The 25,031-nt window shown below is 37.1% G+C and overlaps 1 protein-coding gene across 3 annotated transcripts in view; it reads right to left on the reverse strand.

The window, feature by feature from the left end:
- Positions 1-25,031, reverse strand: part of DENND1B (DENN domain containing 1B) — a 252,903-nt gene that overhangs the window by 121,655 nt on the left and 106,217 nt on the right. For 2 of the 3 annotated variants that reach the window (XM_067729827.1, XM_067729824.1), the window contains exons 6-10: positions 20,686-20,755; positions 14,825-14,905; positions 10,655-10,714; positions 9,394-9,447; positions 6,561-6,671 (exon numbers count right to left, since the gene is read on the reverse strand). In XM_067729827.1, the coding sequence (XP_067585928.1) occupies positions 6,561-6,671; positions 9,394-9,447; positions 10,655-10,714; positions 14,825-14,905; positions 20,686-20,755 (376 nt within the window). The remainder of the gene's footprint in view (positions 1-6,560; positions 6,672-9,393; positions 9,448-10,654; positions 10,715-14,824; positions 14,906-20,685; positions 20,756-25,031) is intronic. The other variant, XM_067729825.1, reaches the window with a different exon arrangement.

Here is a 25,031-nt window from a genome sequence, read left to right on the forward strand (position 1 = left end):
TCGCCTCGGCAGCTCCGGGCAGGGTGCCTGTGGCCCCCGCGGTGCGCGGCGGCTGTGGCACAGAGGCTTCTCCTGCACCTGGTGGGTGAAGCGCCACCGTCAGCAGCGCCCGGCAGCCGGAAGCCTCCCTTGGTGCCACCCTCCCCTCAGCTGGCTTCCGGCGGGGCGGGGGGTCTCCGGCGAGACAGCCCGGAGGAGCGGCCTCTCCCAGTGACTCCAGAGCAGTGGGCTCTCTGGGCACAGATCCCCAGCTCCCCTCAGGTTCGTAGCTGCTTTATACCTACTATGCCAGGTTCTTCACAGCTCCCGGCACTTCCCGCAGCCCCTCCCTGTTACCCCGATCTCACATGACAGTCTTAAATTCTTTATATTCAACTTGCATCGTTCAGATGACTGTAGTTTCTCTCTCCTGACTGGACCCAGACTGATACAGAGGCTGTGACCTCGTTTCCTTGCCTGTGTATGTAGAACACTGTCTAGCATGAGTTAGGTGAGCCATAGATGAGGAGTGATTCAATGAATGAACAAAGAAACCACCTGCCATGGGAAGAAAGGAGTATGTTTTCTCCTTAGGACTACGTGAAGGCCAAAAGATAGCAAACCAAGTTCCTGTACAGATTGGACAAGAGTCAATATAGCAAGAGAAATTCATGAAGCTGAAAGAGTTTAAGATGTACTGATAACTTTTCCCCCAAGGAATTACAATTTTGGCATAGACTTTTTTAAAAATTAAAAATTTCTAGTAGAAAACAGCTGAACACAAATCTTTTTTTTTAAGACAAAGGCCTATATGGAAATTATCCTCTAATTTATCAACTTCAGAATTTACAAAGAAACCTTTACCATTGGCATAATTATTATTATTTAAAAACACTAGTGTCAAAAAAGGCAATCAAAGAGATACATTTTTACTTGTTAAAGAGACATGTTTCTACCCTGGCATTTGCAGCATCAGATGAACATTTCATATTTCATACCATAATTAGTGAAAATTTTATTATATTTTAAATACTTTTCTCTCTGATATCCACAGTTCAGAAGATTAAGTTTACTGCACCCACATACACACACACATATCGACCATGGTTCTAACCTTTACTGTGCTCGTTTCTATGAAAAACAGCTCTTATCACCTCAAGAGTTAGAAGATACAAACACCTGCAGCTTTTCCCGTCTTAGACGTTTCCTCCACACAAATCGTCCCACAAAGTGTCACATGACCAACCTCAATAGTCCCATTTCCACGCTCCAGCCACATCCACTTAGCAGTGAATGAAAATGCAATGTTCTGAAGAGCAGTATCTAAGTCAAATAACACAATGGTAAGTAGAGTCACTGTCTGCAGTTTCGGCTGACATAAGTGGTTGCTATGGGCTTTGGGAAGAATTAAAAATCCAAAAATTGTTCCTAGATTCTCTCTCCCTGAGAGGTCTTGATAATAATTTTTAACTGCACCATGCTGCTGCAGCTTTAAAATCATAAGGGGGAAAAATACACTGCAATAATCTGAAGCAGGGAGTAGATCTGGGTAATCTTTGTTCTCGCACCAACTGTTCAGTTCTTAATCTCCAGAAAGATTCTCTGTGCTGCCGGTTTCAGATTAAATGCTGATAGGTGGCACTACTAAGAGACAAGTCAAGAATACGTAAAATCCAGATGGAGAGGTTAAAATCCTGCGGATTCCCCTTCAATCTAACTCAACCTATAACATCTACATTTTAATAGCTGATTTTCCGCGGATCACAAGATTTCTTTTTGCATAGGCCCTTGATGGTATTAATGAGGGAAGAGGAGAAAAGCATATGCTTAAATGCCTGGGGGCAACTATAACAAAGGAAGAGATGACAGTGTATTAGCACAATTCCTGCACTCACAGCACACTGCTTGCTCTGAGCAGTCCAGACAGGACACGGACTACACAATCACATCTCTGTAACTAATGTGCTTACAGACTCCAAGAGGGTGATATCTACCAACTAAATATTGGTCAAAATGGGAGCTAACACTCAGACATCTGCTCTAAAGAGAGCATCTCTTGTACCTGCTTCCAAAAGGCCACAAAGATACACTCTAGTTAACACATCACTGACAGGATGACGAGAGCTCCTGTCAGACGCTGGCCAGCTCAGTGTTGGAAACAAAACGCACGGCCCCAGCTGACTAGCTAGAGAACGTCTGGGGGACAATTACAGAGCACCTGACAAGGCTTCGTGCCTGACTGACTTGAGAGCCGATGACACGGCTTTAAACAGCAATCCTTCCCTACCTCTGGTCACAAAACAGCAAAAAGTCAACTGATACACCCTTGTAATATCATGATTTATTCCTTTGCTTTGAATACATGAGACTCTGGGCCGATGTCCTGCTAGTCTGCTATTCACTTGGGGCTTAAACCTCTAGGACCTGCCTACGGCAGGTACAAAATCAACATTCTTGTTCAGGATTACCAGGAACCCTTCCGTGTGTACCGGATAATGTACACATCAGTAGGATAAACACAAAACCGATGACATTCCAATTCATTCAACTCAAAACACGGAAAAATATAATAGTGAGTCCTAACAAAATACATTTTACTATAAGGAGGAAAAACCCACGAAAAATTTTAAAACATAACAATACTCTTGATACTTTTGCTAACACAGCTCAAAACTTTTTTATTTTAAAGTTTATCGCTATAAAGATAATTACAAATTATAATTTTAACTACACACAATATCTGAGGAAGGAACACTCGGGTAGCTCATTATTTGTCAGGGTATCACCAGTAAAACCCCCGGCTAGCTATACAGTTGACAGATATGATTCTAATAAAATTATGACCATATCAAAGTATAAATCCAAAGTTCCCAAAACTATAACAAAATTATAAATGCGAGGAACTTATACATGCTCTTCCAATAATTAAAAATTTGGCCACAGATTAAAAAGTGAAAACCAGGTAAAACACAATTTCTTGCATTAATTTTAAGTACATTATAGTCTTTGTGGTACATAAAATCCTATAAGGATGTAAAAAGCTTCACTGGCAGTAGTCTTAACCTCAATTCATTGATACGTTAACTATTCCTTCCTTGGTCGTTTCAGAGGTTCCACTAAACGGTTTCTAAAAAATATTTACTTCTAATTTATGTTATGGTACTAGTCTTTGACCTTAAACATTACTGGGCGTGGAATTTATAGCACGCATGTGTGTATATACATGAATTTTTCAAGCTAGATTCAAGTGAAGCAGCTTCCCCTACAGAAGGAGGGTGAGGAGATCATGAGAGCAAACTTGAATTATGTTTCTTTTATCAGTCCTACTGCCCCAGATGGTGAACCAAAACAAAGCTGTTAACTGAGAGGTGACATCACCACCAAGTTTTCAGGAACTTTCATAAACAACTGCTATTACGTTGACCTCAAATATAAGAAACAACTCCCTGGGGGCTTCCCTGGTGGCGCAGTGGTTGAGAGTCCGCCTGCCGATCCAGGGGACACAGGTTCGTGCAGAAAAAAAAAGAAACAACTCCCTGACTAATACCAAGCCTTTATTAAAATCATTTATTTTCTAATTCAAACAAAGTTAAAGGGTAGGCATGTTCATTTTTACTCTAAACTTCAGATCCAGATTATTATAAATTTATAGCTGATAATCATTTAACCTTATGCCGATAAAATTCTAAGCACTTCATATATACACATATGTGTGTGTGCATGTACACATATCCTTAATCTTTAAAGCAACCCTATGAGATTAAAACTAGTATCACTCCCATGTTCCCAGTTTAAATGTGAAGAAACTGAGTGGAAGAGAGGTTACCTAGCCATTAAGAGGTGTTTACAAATTACAACAAAAAGAAACACCAACATTTTACAATACCTACCAAAAAATGTTTTTACAAAATATTTACATATATTCAGATTTCTTTCCTTTTTTAATTGAAGTATAATTGACTTGAAATATTATATTATTCTCAGGTGTAAATACAGTGATTTGGGATTTTTATACATTACGAAACGATCAGCATTATTAAGTCTAGTTACCATCTGTCGCCAGAGTTTTGGCAATATTATTCAGTATGTTCCCCCTGCTGTACATTACATTCCTGTGACTTATTTATTTTCTCACTGGAAGTCGGTGCCTCAGCCCCCTTCACCTGTTTTGCCCATCCTCCCACCCCACCTCCACCTCTGGCAACCACCTGTTTGTTCTCTGTATCTATAAGTCTGTTTCTGTTTTGTTACATTTGTTTGCTTTGTTTTCTTAGATTCCACATATAAGTGAGATCATATGGTATTTGTCTTTCTCAGTCTGACTTATTTCACTTAGCATCATGCCCTCAAGGTCCATCCATGTTATTACAAGTGGCAAGATTTTATTCCTTTCTGTGGCTAATATTCCATTGTATATATGCACCACATCTTCTTTATTCATTCGTCTATGATGGGCACTTAAGCTGCTTCCATATCTTGGTTATTGTGAATAAGGCTGCAATGAACATAGGGTTGCAGATATCTTTCTGAATTGGTGTTTTTGTTTTCTTCGGATAAAAACCCAGGAGTGGAATTGCTGGACCACATGGTAGTTCTATGTTTAATATTTTGAGGAACCTCCATACTGCTTTCCATCACATTTATTTCTAATGTTTCCCTACACAGACCAGCTTACACGCTCACGCCCACACTTCCTTCGGACCTCTGCTCAAACACCACCTCATGAGAGAAGGCTTCCCTGACCTCCCTACACAAAACTGAAATCTGCCCCTGACCTGTCACCCCAGATTCACACTCACTTTCTCCCTCATCTCTTGGTACTCAGCACCATATGACATAACAGCTATTTCTTCATTCATGTCTTCATCTTCTCTACCAGTTGGATATAAGCTCCAAGAGTGTTTGGACTTTGCTTTGCTTACTGCTCAATCCTCAGTGCCTAGAAAGTGGCAAGCACATAGTAGGTGCATAATAAATATGTTACATGAATTAATCTTGATAGGAATTTAGCTCCTAGGTCTCCAAGATAGCTTGTACAATCTGTTTAATCTTCAGGACAACATCCATATAGAAATATTCTTTATAATCTTGAAAAAACTGGCTTAAAAAAGTGATGAGGATAAGCTGTGTGGCGCAGCTAAGAAAGAAATAAATTAATAAATAAATGCAGGAAATGTCAGTGTAACCAAAGATAATGTAGTTTAAAAAAAAACGTGATGAGGAGGAAGAGAAGGGGAGGATAAATAAGAATGATTTTACCTCAACGGTAAGTTAAGCACAGCAGAAAAGCAAATATATAAGAAGTACCAAATAATTCAGATTGAATTTCTTAACATCACTTTAAGAAAATGCAAATAATTACCTGCATCACTGACTAGCACTTATTCTCTGATTGAACTACATCATTTCTCCACACTTACTCCTTCAAATGCATATAACTTGTTTTTCAATGTGTAAAATAATGTATTTTCAATTTTTTTTGAAAAGTGGGCATATCATTATTGCATTTCAAAATCTCAAAACTGTATTTTTTCAACTCTAGAGTAATGCAAATAACCCAAAATTAGCATCAGGAGACCCAGTTTCACATTACCTGTCTCCAACTATCTTATTTGGCCTTGGGGTAGCCATTTAACCTTTCTCTGAAAATATCAACACCTTTCTCATTGTTACACCCTAAAGAGATGCCCTAGAGAAATCCTGAAGCTCCTTCTGCTCTAAAATACTAAAACTTTGTAGAATAAGGTTTTTATTTCTACTATCAGAGAACAAAACATAGGTATTATCTTATTTTTATCAGTTAGCCAAATTTCAAGGAAGCTAATTCATGAAATATTAAATAATGTTTTTAATAAATATCTCATACATTACTCAAAACTATATTTACATTTATATTAAAATTTTTAGGTCAAAAATATTAAAATATTAATGCTCAAAGTGAAAAAAATTAGAAAATCTAGCAAAATACTTCTGAATGTTTTTCTATGACCCAAGAAAACTCTATTCTCCCTGCCTTTACCACAGTAATGAAGACCTTCCAGAAAAACATTTCAGTGAGTAGCATAAAACCTGTGATTTAAAAAACACGCTATTTTGACTTTTAAGTTATTATCAGTCTGAAGAGCGCCTCCAAATCAGAACTATTATAGAACCCACTCCCAAACCACTACTTGGCAACAAAGATGAATCTACCTATTACCAGGTTAGGATAGCAGCTATTATCATGGCCCCTTGATTTCTTTCAAGTAGCTCCAATGGAAAAAGCCTCAAGTGAATAATAAAGATCTCATAATAGCTCTTAAGAATTCGTTAGATGGTAGAAGGCACTAAAATGAACTCTGGAGAGTTAAAAAGAAAAAAGAAAAAAAAAAACTCTCATCTTCTGATAAGAAAAAATAATTAACCTGACTTAATGCACCCGCGAAGGCCTTCCATAAATCAGACCTTTGTACTCCAAGAGCCAGATTAAAACCATATATCAAAAGGGTATGTAGATATTGTCTCGTAAGCACACGCAGAGCATTTCTGCCTCTGCGTGGGCTGCAGGTCTTTCCGCGCGGAGGGGAGTGTGAGATACTCACGGTGCTGAGTTTGCCGGAGGTGATGATGATGCGCCTCTCGTGCAGCATGCTGGCGTAGAGCTGCAGCATGTTGTTCGCGTCCACAGCCACAAAGTACTCCGTGAGGTTCCTCTGCACAAGCCAGAGACAACTGTGTAAGTTACAGGGAAAGTATCTGATACGTTCGCCACAGAGTCTGAAGTACGAACAATGTTAGGAGAATAAGTGGTATTCATTAAAATAATTAAATTTAATTCTATTCTGCCGCCACACAGAGCACGTAGCCTTCTACTATTATTTGAAACATAGCCCTACTCTACGAAAACATTCTCAGAGGGTGATCAGAGCATCACATCTTTCCCACCCTCCCTCCCCAGGCACCTGAAAATGAAGCCTGTTTTTTGGGCCCCAACCTAGACCTGCTGAGTGGTAATCTTCAGAGTACAGCCCCAGGAATCCATTTTCTAAAAAAATACTGCCAGTGGTTCTTACACACACTGAACTTTGAGAACTGCTGCTCCAGAAAATACATTTGAGTCTCCCTCTGTTTGCCAATCAGCCAGCAGGCAAAATCATTGCCTGAAACTATAGACTACGCATAAGGCAACCACAGGATGAGATGGGTTTATAAAGCAGACCCTTGATTCTTTTTTTTTTTTTTTTTTTTTTTTTGCTGTACGCGGGCCTCTCACTGTTGTGGCCTCTCTTGCTGTGGAGCACAGGCTCCGGACGCGCAGGCTCAGCGGCCATGGCTCACGGGCCCAGCCGCTCCGTGGCATGTGGGATCTTCCCGGACCGGGGCACGAACCTGCGTCCCCTGCATCGGCAGGCAGACTCTCAACCACTGCGCCACAGGGAAGCCCACCTTTGATTCTTTATTAAGGAAGATCTCATTTATATCCCATGTCAGGCCTGCTTTATACCACTATAACCAAATAAAAGTTGGTGTTAATTTGATTCCTTGACTTAACACTTCAAATTGTTTTCCCCACATAGGAACAAAACTGGGGTAAGCTGCGTTAACTTTCACTTTTAGATCCTCTCCTCTTACTTATTTTTAATTTTCTGTACTCAAACTTAAGCCCATCAGAAAGCAACAAGTGATAAAGAGACTGAATGAGAGATGACAACAGACTGAAACTGCAGTGCCAGGTGCACTATGACCCAGAAGGCTAAAACTTCTAGTTGAGCAGGAAACTAAGAAATCCAATGTTTCTTCTATTTCTGTGAGGTACAGACCTTCCCAGAACAAACCAGTAATCACAGCAGGGCACATAAACGGAAACAGTGAGTGATGCTGAACTTGGTGGAGAGATTCATTTCCTGTTTTCTCTAGCTGAAGCACACCTCACCTTCTATTTCAAGTCTTCATAATACAAAATTACTTTTATGTCATTCAACGTTAATATTTTTCCTATAATCTCAAAGATAATTTCTAGATGGGGAATTATTTCTCAATGCAGAATGCTGCCTTATGTATAGGTCCTTGCTTTTTTTTTTTCCTCTTCCCTAAACAGGACATTCTAAAAATAAAATATATTAATGGAGATGTAAAAATGTATATTCTCAGTGGCAGTTTTTCCTTAGAATGGTTCTTTAAAACTTCCAAAGTCACAGCAACGTTTGTGAAGTTTGTTAAATCAAGCTATTAGCGGCTTATTAGTAAATTTAAGAAAGGTAAGAAGAGGAGAGGCTAAAGCAAGAGACTGACTTGTATTAACAACCCTGATGTGGGGGCAGGCGCGCATAAGTCAAGGCGGTGAGTCAGCCTCCAGGAAACCTAACAGACACCCGCAGCCCACGGTGGACTCGCACAAGACTTGAGAGCCTGGGATGTGACCTGCTGATTTGATGGTCTATCCCAGGCCCACGTGAAGAGCAGCTGAACGCAGTCTCTCACAGGAGTTAACTGGACTCATCTGTACCAAAAACACCACTGACAGTCTCGGTTCGAAATTAGGAAATTTACAATTGTCTTCTTGGACTTTGTTCGTTCACTTATAACCCACGTGCTTTTGGAAACCAAACACTCAGTAGGTTCAAAAACATTTTTGGAAGCACAATAGAGTTCTGAGGAAAATAATACATATTCCTTAAGTTGATGTTTCCTTCACTTTGATTGAATTATTTCTACTAATTCATTTTATCTTTCCAAAACGAAGCTGAAAAAAATTATGAAAGGAAATACTTCCTTTTCACACAGCATCCAAAAGTGTACTTGTCAATTCTATTTATCCATGTAAGCTTTTCTACAGAATTTTAATTTGTAATAACTACTAAAACACTGAAAATATTTCTAGTAAGGCTACAATCAGGACTCTAAATAAATGTGAACTGTAGCAATTTTATAATTTCTTGTAGTATCCTTCAAGCCTTACAAAACATGTATTACTTATATTAAAAATCAGGAAATCAAGTAGAGAACATCTAAAATCTGAAAAGATATATATATATATATATACAAGGAATCTAAATACTATGGTCATTTCACTAAAGTAACTATTTGCGTGAAAATATTTCCCATTGCACGTGTTCCTTCCCTGCCAAAAGGAGTCATCTCCTGAGACCTCTCTTCTGCCTAATCTGGGGATCTCAGGACCTAACTGAACACAGACTATCCTACTGAACTATCTCAAATGGTAGAAATCGTTTTTCTCATAATTTGTCTTATCTACAGGAGGTAAAGTAGCAGATACATAAAGAAGAAAAAGAGATAACATTATTCTTTATTTTTTCATTTTTTCTCACAGAGAGTTACAATGTTTTCTATTTCTCTACAAAGAAATCCTTAAACAGTGAGACCAAAATAAATAAATTTCATAATATCAGTAGAATAAAAACAGAGAAAACTTACACTCTCCGGTATTGTTGGGAGTCCAGTTACATCAGGGGCAATGAAGTAGGAATGCTAATCAACAGAAATAAATCACATAAGAAAAGGAGAATTAAAATTTGGTAGCATTACGTATAATTTGAGATTAAAAATTTTAAAACATATCAACTAAATAAATACCAAGGACTGATGCTCAGGGTTTGCTGAATTTGAGAGATTCTTAAATGAGATAGCAGGTTTATATGAGATTTAGCAATAACTTTCTCATACAAAAAGTTTAAGTGTTGGTTAAAAATATTTCACTTTAAAATTGAAGTGGGAATCCTAGAAAAAGTTTATTAAGACCAAAAAAGCAAATTACTGAAAAATAGATAGATAGATAATTTTAACACATTTGGTTTAGGGAACCTGGAAAAATAAGGTTTGTTTACCCAAGAATATATCAAAATCTATTGAGATTTTTGAGTTCCTACAGTTAAGTCCCCATAAATTTCTCTGGTACATATCAGCCACTATATTATTTAGAAAGCAGAAATAAAAAATAGTTTTTTAATATTTAAAACTTCTTAAAAGGTAATTAACCCAAAATATGACTTTTATACACCCACTAAACAAATGTTAATTAGCTTCTATAATATTCAAAGCAATACAACAATTCATAGACATATTTACACAAAAAGCATACTGTGCACACCTTCACGTTTCACAGAATGTTCCCAAATTTTACCACCCAGAATCAGAGTACAAGTCAATCACCAAAATCATTTTATTTTCTGTTCATATTAATCTCCAAAATCATTTTACTATCTCACATAAGGACCTACTTAATACTGTCTTATAATTAAAGATTTGGGGGCAAAAAACCATTCTAGCCAATACTGAGCACCACTGAACTAGTCAGAGCAAGGCTAGTTGGCACCGTCACAATGTGTGGCTTGCAGGGTGGAAGAACAAGGTCCTGAGACCCTGGACAAAACATGTGACAGACACCCATGTAGTGAGCCCACTTTGACATCACCACCACTGACACGAGGGTAAACATGGATTTGGTCTCTATTAGCTATTTGTATTTGGATGGATTTTTAATAGCACTGTATTTCATAAAGCTATGCTTTAAAAGATAGTATAAACAGAAAATATAATCTGAATGATTAATTTTCTTAAAAGAAGCAAATTTACCACTTCCCAAAGGACCAGAGTGAATCTTAAAGACATAGTGAAAGAAGTAATTAACTTCCCAATTTAACAGTGATTTTCAGAAGCCAATGTCCTTTGAACTCACCCGTGCTAGGGAGGGCTGATCTTTCAGAACTTGCTCACTGGCAATAAATATCTCTTGGTTCTTACAATACATAAGAGACAAAATGAGTACTTTACTTTCATGGGAGAAATTTACACAACAATTTGCTGTGTATTTGAGACAAACCCATGTAGCCACATTATCTGCTGAAAATATTTGAATAGCATTCATTACAAATGTTTTAAATGCTGATTTGCTAGTTCTTGCTAGAAAAATCTTGAAGCACTTTAATTCTTTTTTTTTTTTTTTTTGTCGGTACACGGGCCTCCCAATGCCGTGGCCTCTCCCGTTGCAGAGCACAGGCTCCGGACGCACAGGCTCAGCGGCCATGGCTCACGGGCCCAGCTGCTCCGCAGCATGTGGGATCTTCCCGGACCAGGGCACGAACCCGTGTCCCCTGCATTGGCAGGTGGACTCTCAGCCACTGCGCCACCAGGGAAGCCCAAAGCACTTTAATTCTTGACTGAGAGTACAGAATTCTGTGGATATTTAATGGCTTTGAAATGTACTTTCAAAATAAGCATTTACATTAGATATTAACATTTCATAAAATCTCTGTGATATTCTAGTGGTTATAATGTCAAGTCTTGAAAAACTCATGTGATGGAATATTAATGAAATACGAAATTTTAAGAAAATCACAGCAGTTTCTCAAGCCTTGTCATATTTTTATAATGGAAATTCTGCAAACAAACAAAAATTTCTTTTCCACTTGTGGAGGAACAAAAATGCCTATGACCATCAATTTTAACCTGACATCACAAAACTAAAACTGTACTAGTAGGTGAAGACAAGTGTTTTCATCCCAGTTTTGCTGGTCATTAACTGCACAGCACTGGCACGTGACTTTATAACCTATTATTGAAGTCAAATGAAATTACTGAGTGGACTTTACATAAAGGTTTATCAACCAGTTGGATTTAACAATACCTAAGATATTGTATTGAGAACAGGTGAACAAGATTTGAAACCTATCACAGACTACTGATTCAAAAGCTTATATGTGGGGCTTCCCTGGTGGCACAGTGGTTGAGAGTCCGCCTGCCGATGCAGGGGACGCGGGTTCGTGCCCCAGTCTGGGAAGATCCCACATGCCGCGGAGCGGCTGGGCCCGTGAGCCATGGCCGCTGAGCCTGCGCGTCCGGAGCCTGTGCTCCTCAACGAGAGAGGCCCCAACAGTGAGAGGCCCGCGTACCGCAAAAAAAAAAAAAAAAAAAAAGCTTATATGTGAGGCTTAAAATATAAAAATAACCATCAAACATAGAAATATACCGCAAAAAAAAAAAGCTTATATGTGAGGCTTAAAATATAAAAATAACCATCAGACATAGAAATACAACACAGTCACTCAAATTCCTTTACCAAGATTATTTCAGATATAATAAAAATCCTCTCCTTATCAAATGAAACGTCAACTTACTAGCAACTAACATTCAAATAGCTTTTCGTGGTATATCTAAATATATCATTTCATAAAATTCCCCAACTTTCTCAAAAACTGATTCACTAAATTTCTCAAATGGATAAAAGGGAACATCAAAAGAGATTAACTTTTTTGCCTCACATCACACATTTAGTGACTGTGATTTAAACCAAAATCTTCTAGTCTTTGGGTATTAAGAAGCCTAGACATCTTTGTCTTACAGTTCTTATTAATAAAGGTAAAGTGTTTCAATATCCAATATTTCTGAAATGTATTTTTATAAGATATTTAGTTACTCCTGAACAAATAATACTGTCAAATTTAGAGAATACATTTTTATTTCTCAGCTCTCCACAGCTGCCTCTATCATCTTAGCACTTACAGTATGTTTCCTTCACCATTTAACAAAGTGTTAGAATCACTTCATACATACAACTCTTCCACAGAAAAACACTTATTTTCAGAAAATCCAGAGCTTTTCCTCCTTCTCCAAGGCATTTTTCCTTGTCCTTTGTACTTCATTCCCACTAACTGTGAACCTGCATTCTTTCGGCTTCAATGACGTCATACAAATCTGAGTTTCTCCTTAACTGCTCCTTCCTCCAGTCCTCTCCCTCCATGTACTCTCTTCTTCCATACAACTTCTTCGGGCAATTAGACCTTACCCTCTGCTCTATCCTCTCTACATTCTGCCCTTTAAATTGCTCAGTTATTCCTACAACCATGTCTGCAGATGACTCCCCAATTTGGGTTAACAATTCCAGGTTAGGGCTTCCCTGGTGGCGCAGTGGTTGAGAGTCCGCCTGCCAAAGCAGGGGACATGGGTTCGCGCCCCGGTCCGGGAAGATCCCACATGCCGCAGAGCGGCTGGGCCCGTGAGCCATGGCCGCTGAGCCTGCGCGTCCGGAGGCTGTGCTCCGCAACGGGAGAGGCCACAACAGTGAGAGGCCTGCGTACCGCTAAAAAAAAAAAAAAATTCCAGCTTATCCTTAGCTTTCCAGCCCCCAATCTTTAAATGACTACATAACATTTATTTCCACTTTGGCATTAAGCAACAAATGAGGATTCAGACATAAAGGGGCAGAGAACATTATGCTGTTAACAACAAGGGAACATTTCACAGAGGTGGGAACTGAGCTAGTTCTAAAGATACATAGTCTACAAGAGGTTTTAGAGGAAGCTGTACAACCAAGAAAGCACAATGTTCACTCGAGAAGATGAACAGAAAACTGTGACCAGAGTAGAGAATCAATTCGTGGGGAAAAAAACTGAGACAGAAAAGTGAAAAGCTGGATTGAGGCTAAGAAGTGGATGGTCCTGAAAGGCCAAAAATTTGGACAAATTCTACCGAAAATGGGGGACTACTAAAGGTTTTCATCAGGGGATTTTACATAGTTGAAGGAAGTTTGATCTTACAGCCTTTAGAAGGGACTGGAAGGAGAGGCTGTAGACTAAGGACTGCTTGAAGTGATGAGCACCCAGACTAGGCTGCTGCCACCAGAAATATAAAGAAGGAAACCACAGAGGGGAATATTATGATCAAACAAAATTACAGGGGGAAATCTAAGCAAGAAGAAAGTTATTACCAAAGAAAGAATGAAATAAGGCTAACAGTTTCCTTATCTTGCAAATACCATATGCTAACACATATATATGGAATCTAAAAAAAAAAAAAAAAGGGTTCTGACAGACCTAGGGGCAGGACAGGAATAAAGACGCAGATGTAGAGAATGGACTTGAGGACACGGGGAGGGGAGAAGGGTAAGCTGGGACGAAGTGAGAGAGTGGTATGGACATATATACACTACCAAATATGGGGATATATGTGTACGTATAGCTGATTCATTTTGTTGTACAGCAGGAACTAACACAACATTGTAAAGCAATTATACTCCAATAAAGATGCTAAATATCAAACAACCACCAAAAGACCTATTAACACGATTACATACATTTCAAATTGCTTTCTCCTTCAATTTCTCTTGCATCATTATATATTTTCCTTCCTTAATCAGGACAGTTTATTGTTATTTTGGAAGAACCAAAATCAACATAAGTAAATTTTAACATTCTATTATATGCCAAATTAATGAAGAAAATTAACGAAAACATTCATATTTTGTGATTATTAATTTTGAACACTTACAAAGCCTCCCAAAGTACTAGGGTGATTTTAGTTATAGACAGTACAGTTCATTAAAAGTTTCAGTGGTAAATAATCTATACCACCACAACCTTACTGCTTTGAGAAACTTTAATCATATTTCCAGTATTTGGTGATTATACTAAAAGATGTATTGAAGTATGGGGAAAGAGTTTTTTAACCCAGAATCTTTATCATATAGTTGGTTATATAGTACATTTTCAATACTTATTATGTACTGTTTTCATTTTATGAGAGGTATTTGGTATTGTATACTTGTGTGGGTGTGGGTGTGTATTTTCTTATTATGGACGGATTTTACCTGAAAATCAATGTTCCTTGCAATCAAAATATTCTCAGATATTTGGTAACTTTTAGCATATAATTTAAAAATCTGTGATTTAACAACTACCGAAGTATACATCTATCATATCATGTTATGATAGTTAAAGCATGTCAGAAAGCCTCAATATCACCATGTAGTAATGTCAGTACAGGCATTAAAGTCTTCATGGCAGCATGGGTGACTCAGCAGAGTTTCTAAACTGCTGTGACTCAAAACATCAATTACTGACTCAATACTTACCACACTCAAATTGACAGGAGTGTTTGCCTTTGGTACTGGCTGGTTATAGAGTGATTTGAGAGTTTCATTCAAATCATCTTCCTAGAGTTTAAAAAAAAAAAAGTACATTTTATAAATGAAATAGGAACTAAGTAAATACAATTAAAACTACTTGACAAAATCATTCACTGTGCCTACTCACTTCAGACGTGTTATATACAGGCAGACCCTGGAGATATGGGGGGGTTCAGTTCCAGACTACCGCAATTAAGCAAATATAGCAATAACGCGAGTCTCATGCATTTTTCAGTATCCTAGTGCATATGAAAGTTATGTTTACACTACACTGTAGTATATTAAATGTGCAATACCATTATGTCTAAAAAAACACAACGTCATACCTTAATCTAAAATACTTTTTTAGCATACTAAACAATGCTAACCATCATCTGGGCCTTCAGCAAGTCAGAATCTTTTCACTGGTGGAGGGTTTGCCTCGATGTTGACTGCTGCTGACTGATGAGGCTGGTGGGTGCTGAAGGGTGGGGTCGCCATGGCAGTTTCTTCAAACAAGGCAATAAACTTTGCTGCACAACTGACTCTCCCTTTCATCGGCAGTTTGCAATGCTGTTTGATAGCATTTTACTCACAGTAGAACTTATTTCAAAATTGGAGTCAATCGTCTCAAACCCTGCTGCTGCTTCATCAACTAAGCTCATGTTATATTCCGAATCCTTTGTTGTCATTTCAACAATCGTCACGGCATCTTCACCAGAAGTAGATTCCATCTCAAAAAGCCACTTTCTTTGCTCGTCCATAAAGAAGCGATTCTTCTTCTGTTCAAGTTTTATGATGAGATTGTAGCAATTGTCACATCTTCAGGCTCCACTTCTAATTCTCATTTCCTTGCTATTTCTACCACATCGGCAGTTACTTCCTCAAGTCTTGAATCCCCCCAACTCAAAGTCATCCAATAGGGTTGGAATCAACTTACTCAAGCTCCAGTGAATATTGATATTTTACCTCTTCCCATGAACCAGAAGTGTTCTTAATGGCATCTAAAATGGTGAATCTTTCCCAGAGGGTTTTCAATTTACTGTGCCCAGATCCATCAGAGGAATCACTATCCGTGGCAGCTACAGTCTTCCGCAATGTATTTCTTAAATAATAAGACTTAATAATAAATTTTAAAATGATAAATACAATAAATATAAACATAAATTTAAAATACTGATAATAATAAATAAAAGTCAAAATTACTCCTTGTTCAACAGGCTGAAGAATGGATGTTGTGTTAGCAGGCGTGAAGAAAACAATAATCTTGTTGTCCATTTCCATCAGAGCCCTTGGGTGACCAGAGGCACTGTCAATGAACAGTAATATTTTGAAAGGAATTTTTTTCTGAGCAGTAGGTCTCAACAGTGGGTTTAAGATATTCAGTAAACCATGCTGTAAACAGATGTGCTGTCATCCAGGCTTTGTTATTCCATTTATAGAGCACAGGCAGAGTAGATTCAGCATAATTCTTAAGGGTCCTAGGATTTTTGGAATAATAAATGAGCACTGGCTTCAACTTAAAGTCACCAGCTGCACTAGCCCCTAAGGAGTCAGCCTGTCCTTTGAAGCTTTGAAAAGTAGGCACTGACTTCTCCTCTCCAGCTATGAAAGTCCTAGATTGCATCTTCTTCCAACAGAAGGCTGTTTCCTCTACACTGAATATCTGTTGTTTAGTGCAGCCACCTTCATTAATTATCTTAGGAGATGTCCTGGATCTTGCTGCAGCTTCTACATCAGCACTTGCTGCTTCACCTTGCACTTTATGTTAAACGGATGGCTTCTTTCCTTAAACCTCATTAAACCAACCTCTGCCAGCTTCAGTCTTTCCTTCTGCAGCCTCTTCGCCCCTCTCAGCCTTCGCAGAGTTGAAGAGAGGTAGGACCTTGCTGTGGATGAGGCCTTTGGCTTAAAGGAATGTTGTGGCTGCTTTGATCTTCTATCTAGACCACTAAAACTTTCTCCATATCAGCAATAAGGCTGTTTTGCTTTCTTACCATTCATGTGTTCACTGAAGTAGTACTTTTAATTTGCTTCAAGAACTTTTCCTTTGCATTCACAACTTGGCCAACTATTTAGTGCAGAGGAACGCTTGCATTTTCCATTTTAATTTTAAAATCACAAACCTAGTTTTTAAGAAATAGGTACAATTTAAGTAAGATTATTGTACTAAGATGCAACTTTGATGCAAGATGCAAATATTCTAAATACTTCTTTTCTAAGTAGCTCTTAGTTACTATTTGCCCCATGCTAAATGGGATGACGTAAAATATATAACACGTCTACTCTATGGGATTTGTACAGTAATAATGTACCTTGATGTGCACACTCACTTTTCTGAATTACACATACGAATCCAGTAATAAATACGTGAAGGTAGCTTCTCATATACATAGTTATTTTTATTCTCTCTTAAAATGTTTATGTTGGGAGAATAAACCAAAGGTAAAGGCAGTTGTTCAAATAAGTTAATCATTCATTTTAAGGGATATGGATACAAGACACACATGACTTCTCACAATTTCTCATAACTTGACTATGAAAACTTAATAATTCAGATCTCTACAAATTCTTGCAAGAGTGTGTACTCAAAACTGCCTATTTTCGTTAGTGTATATATGTCAATGCTACTCTCACTTCACCTCAGCTTCCCCCTCTCCCCCGTGTCCTCAAGTCCATTCTCTATGTCTGCGAATGTAAAACAGATAGCTAAAGGGAAGCAGCCGCATAGCACAGGGAGATCAGCTCGGTGCTTTGTGACCACCTAGAGGGGTGGGATAGGGAGGGTGGGAGGAAGGCTCAAGAGGGAGGGGATATGGGGATATATGTATGCATATAGATGATTCACTCTGTTGTACAACAGAAACTAACACAGTATTGTGAAGCAATTATACTCCAATAAAGATCTATTAAAAAAAAAAACAAAACTGCCTATTTGAAATTCTCTTTAGAATGACCTAACAAGAAGGACCCTAAAGCATTCATCACTTGACCATTTAAGCAGTGAAATGTACCACAGGATATTCTGGATGATAGTGATGTTCTGTGTATACAAAATCCTTATGGAAACAAATTTTTTAAATGTCTAGCTTTTAAGAATCCTTTGTAGTTGCCTAATGCTGATCAGGTAAGGATAACTGACTGTGAATCTAAATTCCAATCTAAATACCCTGTGGCACTGAATTAACAATGAAAAGAAAAATTATTACACTCATAGATTTACTTCCAGTTATTGATTAATACTGTGAACTTATAATATTTTTTTCCTCTAATTAGGAACACAAATGTAGTCTCCCTCACTTCCTCTCTTCAGGAAACCACGGTATGTTTTTTTTACATATTCCAGTACTACGTATGGTCTCAGGGAGCATATGACATACAATAAGTATAAGTTTCTGAAGGTAACATATTTAAAAGTTGGACAACTAATACAATTAATGTTGGTTCCACATGTTTACTCAAAAACACAAAGAACAAGAAACTATAATGAAGTAGAATTCTGGTTTTGGGTTTTCGATGCAATAATTGAATACTGCTATTTCCAGTTATTTTCTTAGGAAAATGAATGACTGAATAGCTTAAATATAAAATTGTTCAAGTGTAAAATGACCTTCTAATGAATATTTCACAGAAGTACATCAAGGGTAGAGAGGGAAATGTTTACACACACAGCACACGCACACAAACCCTGGACTTTTGACAAACACTAAGAACATGCTACTATGTTATAATAATAAAATTTGATTGCCAAATTAGGAGATTGCTCACTAGAAGAGTAAAAGAAGTGTCTTAATTTATTAATAATACATTTAAATTCTATTTAATAAAAAGTATCTGGAGTAGTATTTGTATTGAGTTTAGGTCTGTTTTTAAAGATATTTACACTGAATCTTAAAAGATGAGTGTTCTACCAGTGTTCTAGGAAATTTAAGTGGCTCCAAATAATGGGATAGTATATTGTGTGTAGAAAAGTGGGAGCAGAGAAGCCAAGAAGGACTATCAGATGGCAGATCATGAAGCTTCTAACATGTCAAGCTGCACACATGTTTAGATTTTATTCTAAGAAAAAAAAGGAACCACTGAGAGGATTATAAGCAAGCAGTAAAATGATATAATCAGGTTTCAGAAAGATCATTCTTAGAGATCAGATTATGGTGGTACTTAACAACTAAGAATGTGCATAAGATGCCCATAAGTAATTTCTAGAGAGAAGAGAAAAGAAAACTAAGAACACCAAAATTCTAGGTGTAGATAAAGGAAAAAGTTCAAAGAAAGACTGAGGCTATAACTAAAAGCAAAGAAAACACAATGTCAGATGACCAAACAAAATACAGTCTCAAGTGTGGAGGAGTATTAAGTAAGAATTTAAGCAGATAGCCAGAGACCAGAAAATATACCCTACATTTCAAAATTAGAAAGCAACAACAGGCAATCACTGCAGATATTTAAAAAAAAAAAACTTATTTGAATTAAATTGCATCAAATAGCATAGCTAATATCTTAGTAAATTAGTCCTTGTTTAAAATAGGGAAGAATGATTAAGGGGAAAATTTACAAACTATCATCCCAGAGAAGTTCATTAATTCAAAGCAAACGTCAGTTTCTGTTTTGTTTTTATTTTTAAGAAAAAAGGATAAAGGTGTAAAGATAAATATAAGAGCTAAAGTTATAAAATTCTCAGAAGAAAAAAAGAAAGCTTCATGCATGACATTGGATTTGAAAATTATTTCTTGACATGACACCAAAAGCACAAAGCAACAAAAGACAAAAACAGATAAATTGGACTTCATGAAAGTTAAAAACTTTTGTGCATCAAAGGACACTATCAACAAAGTAAAAAGACAACCCACAGAATGGGAGAAAATATTTGCAAATCAAATATCTGAAAAGGATTAATATCTGAATATGTAAATAACTCCCACTCCTCAACAACAACATGAAGACTCGATTAAAAAATGGCGAAGGACTTGAATAAATAATTCTCCAAAGAAGATATACAATGACCAATAAGCACATGAAAAGACTCTATCTCGCTAATGTTTAGGGAAACGCACATGAAAGCCACAATCATATACCACTTCACACACATTAGGATGGCCATTATAAAAACAAAACAAAACGAAAACAAAAAGTAACTGCTGGGGAGGATATGGGGAAACTGGAACCCTGTGCGTTGCCCCTGGGAATGTAAATTGATGCACCCACTGTGGAAAATGTTATGGCAGTTCTCCAAAAAGTTAAACACGGAATTACCATGTTATTCAGCAGTTCTACTTCTGGGAATATACTCAAAAGAATACACGGACTCAAACAGTTATTTGTACACCCACGTTCATAGCCGCTTTGTTCACAACAGCCGAAAGGTGGAAGCAACACAACTGTTCATCTAAATATGAATGAATAAACAAAATGTGGTGTGTGAATAACAATATTATTCACCCTCAAACAGGGAGGAAATTCTGACATACACTACAACATGGATGAACTCTGAAACATGAAGTGAAATATGCCAGTCACAGAAGGATCTATATTGTATCATTCTACTTATACGAGGTACATGGTCCCATGCAGACAGACAGAAAGTAGTATGATGGTTGTTGCCAGGGACTTGGCAAGGGCAGGGAGGAATGGGAAGTTGCTGTTTAATGGGTAGAGAGATTCAATTTGGGAAGTAAAAAGGTTGTAAAGATGATGGTACTGATCACTGCAGCACAATGTGAATGTATTTAATGGTAGAGAACTGTACACTTAAAGACAGTTAAAATGGTAAATATCATGTTAGGTGTATTTTACCACAATTTAAAAAATGGGGAAAAAACATGACTTACCAGTTCCTTAGCCAAGTAGTCTGCCAGAGTATTTAGAAGCTTGTAATATACTTCAAACCATGGCAGGTAACTGTAAAAAAAAAAAAAAAAAAAAAAAAAAACTTTAAAAATGTGTGTGTGTGTGTGTGTGTGTATCATTTAGAATCAAGAAACAAGATGGCAAAATAACATCAAATCTAGATTATTTCAAACAGGTTGATCCTGGAAGGCAAAAAAGAACTATACCCATGTTCTCTTTACTGTTACAGTAAAATTTTACATATAATATACTATTAGTTTTCATAAAGTAATCAGAATCCAAAAATTCCATTATAAAGGTTATTCATTACACGCTTCTATTTTATGTTAGCAGCACCAAAAATCACTTAATCCCACTGTGTGGTAAGCATGGTATGAGTGCACCAAAAGCACTCATAGAATAAAAATTAACCACTGTAATAAGATAATATCAAATAAAAACTAATTTTAAAAAGCTTTTAAAACAAAGATATAATCATTTCTTTTCAAATATTACTGAATTAAGTATATAAAAAATAGAATTATGTGCTTATTAATTAAATCAATTCTTTGGAAATTGATGTTTACGTAGGATGGTAAATTTCAAAATAAATATCAGTACAAGAAAGCCTATTTTAAAAATTGTAAATATTATAAATAGCATTTAAGTATCAAAAACACGTATAATTTAAAAATCATTTTGATTCATTTTGCTAGATACAAATTAATTTTATGAAAGCAAAATACTAAATCCAAAAATCAATTGTACAAAATAAAATCTGTACTCCTTTTCAACAAATTAAGGTATGTATATTTAAAATCTATCCAAAGTTTTTAATTGTTTATTAAAATGTACACTTTTCACATATAAGAAGAGTAAATCACAACACACACCAGTGCAGTTAATTATCAGTTAACAAATACTCATTTTTTCCTTCAAAGAATGACTACAACAGACTACTTTTTAAGAGAAAAAAGTGTGATACTTTTACTACACAATTATATACTGACAAGAGTACAGATACACAAAACAGATTTCATAATCAATGACTAGAGCTTAGAAAAACAGCATTCTTTCTGCATTTTTTTCATATAATGTCTGATTTATTAGTGACCATGAATGATGCTTTTTAATTAGGAGTTGCCTGAAGTCATAACAAAAGAACAGTCAGGTAAATGACAGCATCCTTACTCAGCAGAATGCTATAGAGTTCTTTAAAATGATCATTATAAATAGTAAGTAATGATATAAAAGAGACCTATCATATTTTAAAATATCTACCAACTTTTCATTAAATCTAGCATATTGAGTAGTACATCCATTTATCTCTGTGCCCTTTGGAAATGCCACTAAAATGACTGTAAATAAATAAAAAGGGTATAAATTAATGAGGACAAGGCAAATGCAATAGAAAGCAACAAAGGTGAATGGCTTTGTAAAGGTGGTAAGCAAGCAAAGAATAACTGACTTTGCAGAAAAGAGAAAACCAAAACCTGAGTGTCAAGAGAAGGGAAAATGACCATTAGCCAACAGACTGGCCCCCACAGGATCCTGAGACACTGATCTGGGAATTTTTCAAAGGAAAAAAACACCTCAAAGGCCCTATATTTTCTTGTGAAACTAACCACTGCACATACAATGATGCTAATTCAGTTTAGTGCCTCTATCTTAAATATAAATTAACGGTCTAACCACCAGATATTTGAGGAAATACAGACATCAATACAAACATAAAAGGAACTCCAAGTAAACAAAGACAATACAAACACCAGGTGAAAGTTTCAAAAATTATCATTAATATCCACAGGAGCTGAATAAAGAACAGGATGCTTTTTTTTTCATTGTTCTAATCTAGTATTTATTTTATTTTTTAACATCTTTATTGGAGTATAATTGCTTTACAATGGTGTGTTAGTTTCTGCTTTATAACAAAGTGAATCAGTTATACATATGTCCCCATATCTCTTCCCTCTTGCGTCTCCCTCCCTCCCACCCTCCCTATCCCACCCCTCTAGGTGGTCACAAAGAACCGAGCTGATCTCCCTGTGCTATGCGGCTGCTTCCCACTAGCTATCTATTTTACGTTTGATAGTGTATATATGGAAGCAACCTAAGTGTCCATCAACAGATGAATGGATAAAGAAGATGTGGCACATATATACAATGGAATATTACTCAGCCATAAAAAGAAACGTAATTGAGTTACTGTAGTGAGGTGGATGGACCTAGAGTCTGTCATAAAGAGTGAAGTAAGTCAGAAAGAGAAAAACAAATACCGTATATATATGGAATCTAAGAAAACAAAAAAGATCATGAAGAACCGAGGGGCAAGATAGGAAGAACAGGATGCTTTTAAACAAAATGAAATATAAAAAAGGAGAAAGAAGTGAAAAAATAAATTTTTAGACAATAAGAACAAGTTCTTATAAATTCAAAATACAAATGCTAAAAAAAATTAAAATCAATAGAAAGGGGGCTTCCCTGGTGGCGCAGTGGTTGAGAGTCCGCCTGCCGATGCAGGGGACATGGGTTCGTGCCCCGGTCCGGGAAGATCCCACATGCGTGGAGCGGCTGGGCCCGTGAGCCATGGCCGCTGAGCCTGTGTGTCCGGAGCCTGTGCTCTAAAACGGGAGAGGCCACAACAGTGAGAGGCCCACGTACTGCAAAAAAAAAAAAAAAAAAAGAAAAATCCATAGAAAGATTAGAACCTAAATGATGAATATCTCTTAGGAACTAGGATAAAGAGATAAACAGATAGAAAATAAGAGTAAATATTAAAATATCAGTGTATCAACCTCGACTATCATGTAGTTGACTAATAGTGGTTCTAAAAAAAAAAGAGGGGATAAAAGAAATGAAAATTTCATTTTAAAAACTACTAGAGGGCTTCCCTGGTGGCGCAGTGGTTGAGAGTCTGCCTGCCGATGCAGGGGACATGGGTTCGTGCCCCGGTCTGGGAAGATCCCACATGCCGCGGGGCGGCTGGGCCCGTGAGCCATGGCCGCTGAGCCTGCGTGTCCGGAGCCTGTGCTCCGCAACGAAAGAGGCCACAACAGTGAGAGGCCCGCGTACCGCCAAAAAAAAAAAAATTACTAGAAAAATCTCGGAACTTTAGACATGAGTTTCCACATTGAAAGTGCCACTGGGGTAACTGTAAAATAAATGAGCCAAACCAGAGTATCACAGTGAAATTGCAGAACAGGGGCAACAGAAAAGCACCTAAGAATTTCCAAAGAGACAAAACAGGTAGCGTACGAAGGCATCAAATCCAAAATGTCCCTGAACCTCTGTCTCAACAGCAATTCTGGGAAGTCAGAAGATAATGCCTCCAAAAGGCAGAGGTTAAATCCCTTGCAACCTAGAATTCTTTGTCCAGAGAAACTATCAATCAAGTTTGGGGATAGACTAATAGCAGTTTCAGTCTTTCTAGAACTCAAAAATTTACCTTCTCCATAATATTCTTGGGAAGCGACAAAATGCAAGAGTGAAGTAGAAAGGAGGAATATGGGGATATAGAGACAAGAAACTGAATTCCAGGGAAGAACAGGTAAGTCTAAGGATAAATGTGCCAACGCCTGGTAAGCAACCAGTCCAGATGGAAACAGGAATGAGGGCATTGGGTAGGATTTTCTGGGACAGGGGGTTGCAACAAGCTGACAGCCTCATGTGGGAGTCTCGAAAAACCTGGGTGAGTATGTGCCAAAGCTCTGACGGTTTGGGGAAAATCTAAGAATCAGAAGTTAGTATAGATAATCTCAATTTTCATGTTTAAGTTACTCAACTCTTCTAACCCTAGTGCTTAGATAGCTAATCTACTTTCTACCATATCTTTCGCTTACAAAAAAAAACCCTTAAACATTACTAATACTGTTTTTAGATTATCAACTCAATATCATGCAAATTACCACATCGTATTTTCCATACTCATTATAACTCAATGAAATAATTTTCATGGAGGATGTCCTGCTAAGACACACTGTAGTTCCTTGGATACAGTACAATTTCTTTGATTTGAAGTCATTTCATAGTCACATTTCAACTTTTAACAGCCTGAAGAAATTGTTATTTCAAGAAAATGTCAATGTGTTATGTAATTCAGATCTATATGCTCAGATGAGATGAGACCTAATCTATTTAAGGAACATGCAGGTCTGTTTCTATCCTGCTCTCAAGAATCTTAAGATAAAGCAAGATTTATTGACTTTAGGTGGTTTGCATGTCTACCTGTTAATCCTTATACTGTCATTTTCACCTTACTCAAATAATGTGGAACCTTGTTTAAACTTCCTTCCTGGTTCACTATAAAAATAAGATATGTAATAAATATCTCATAATTATAAGTTATTGC

This window comes from Pseudorca crassidens, chromosome 2 (assembly GCF_039906515.1).
Source record: "Pseudorca crassidens isolate mPseCra1 chromosome 2, mPseCra1.hap1, whole genome shotgun sequence".
Classification (NCBI taxonomy): domain Eukaryota; kingdom Metazoa; phylum Chordata; class Mammalia; order Artiodactyla; family Delphinidae; genus Pseudorca; species Pseudorca crassidens.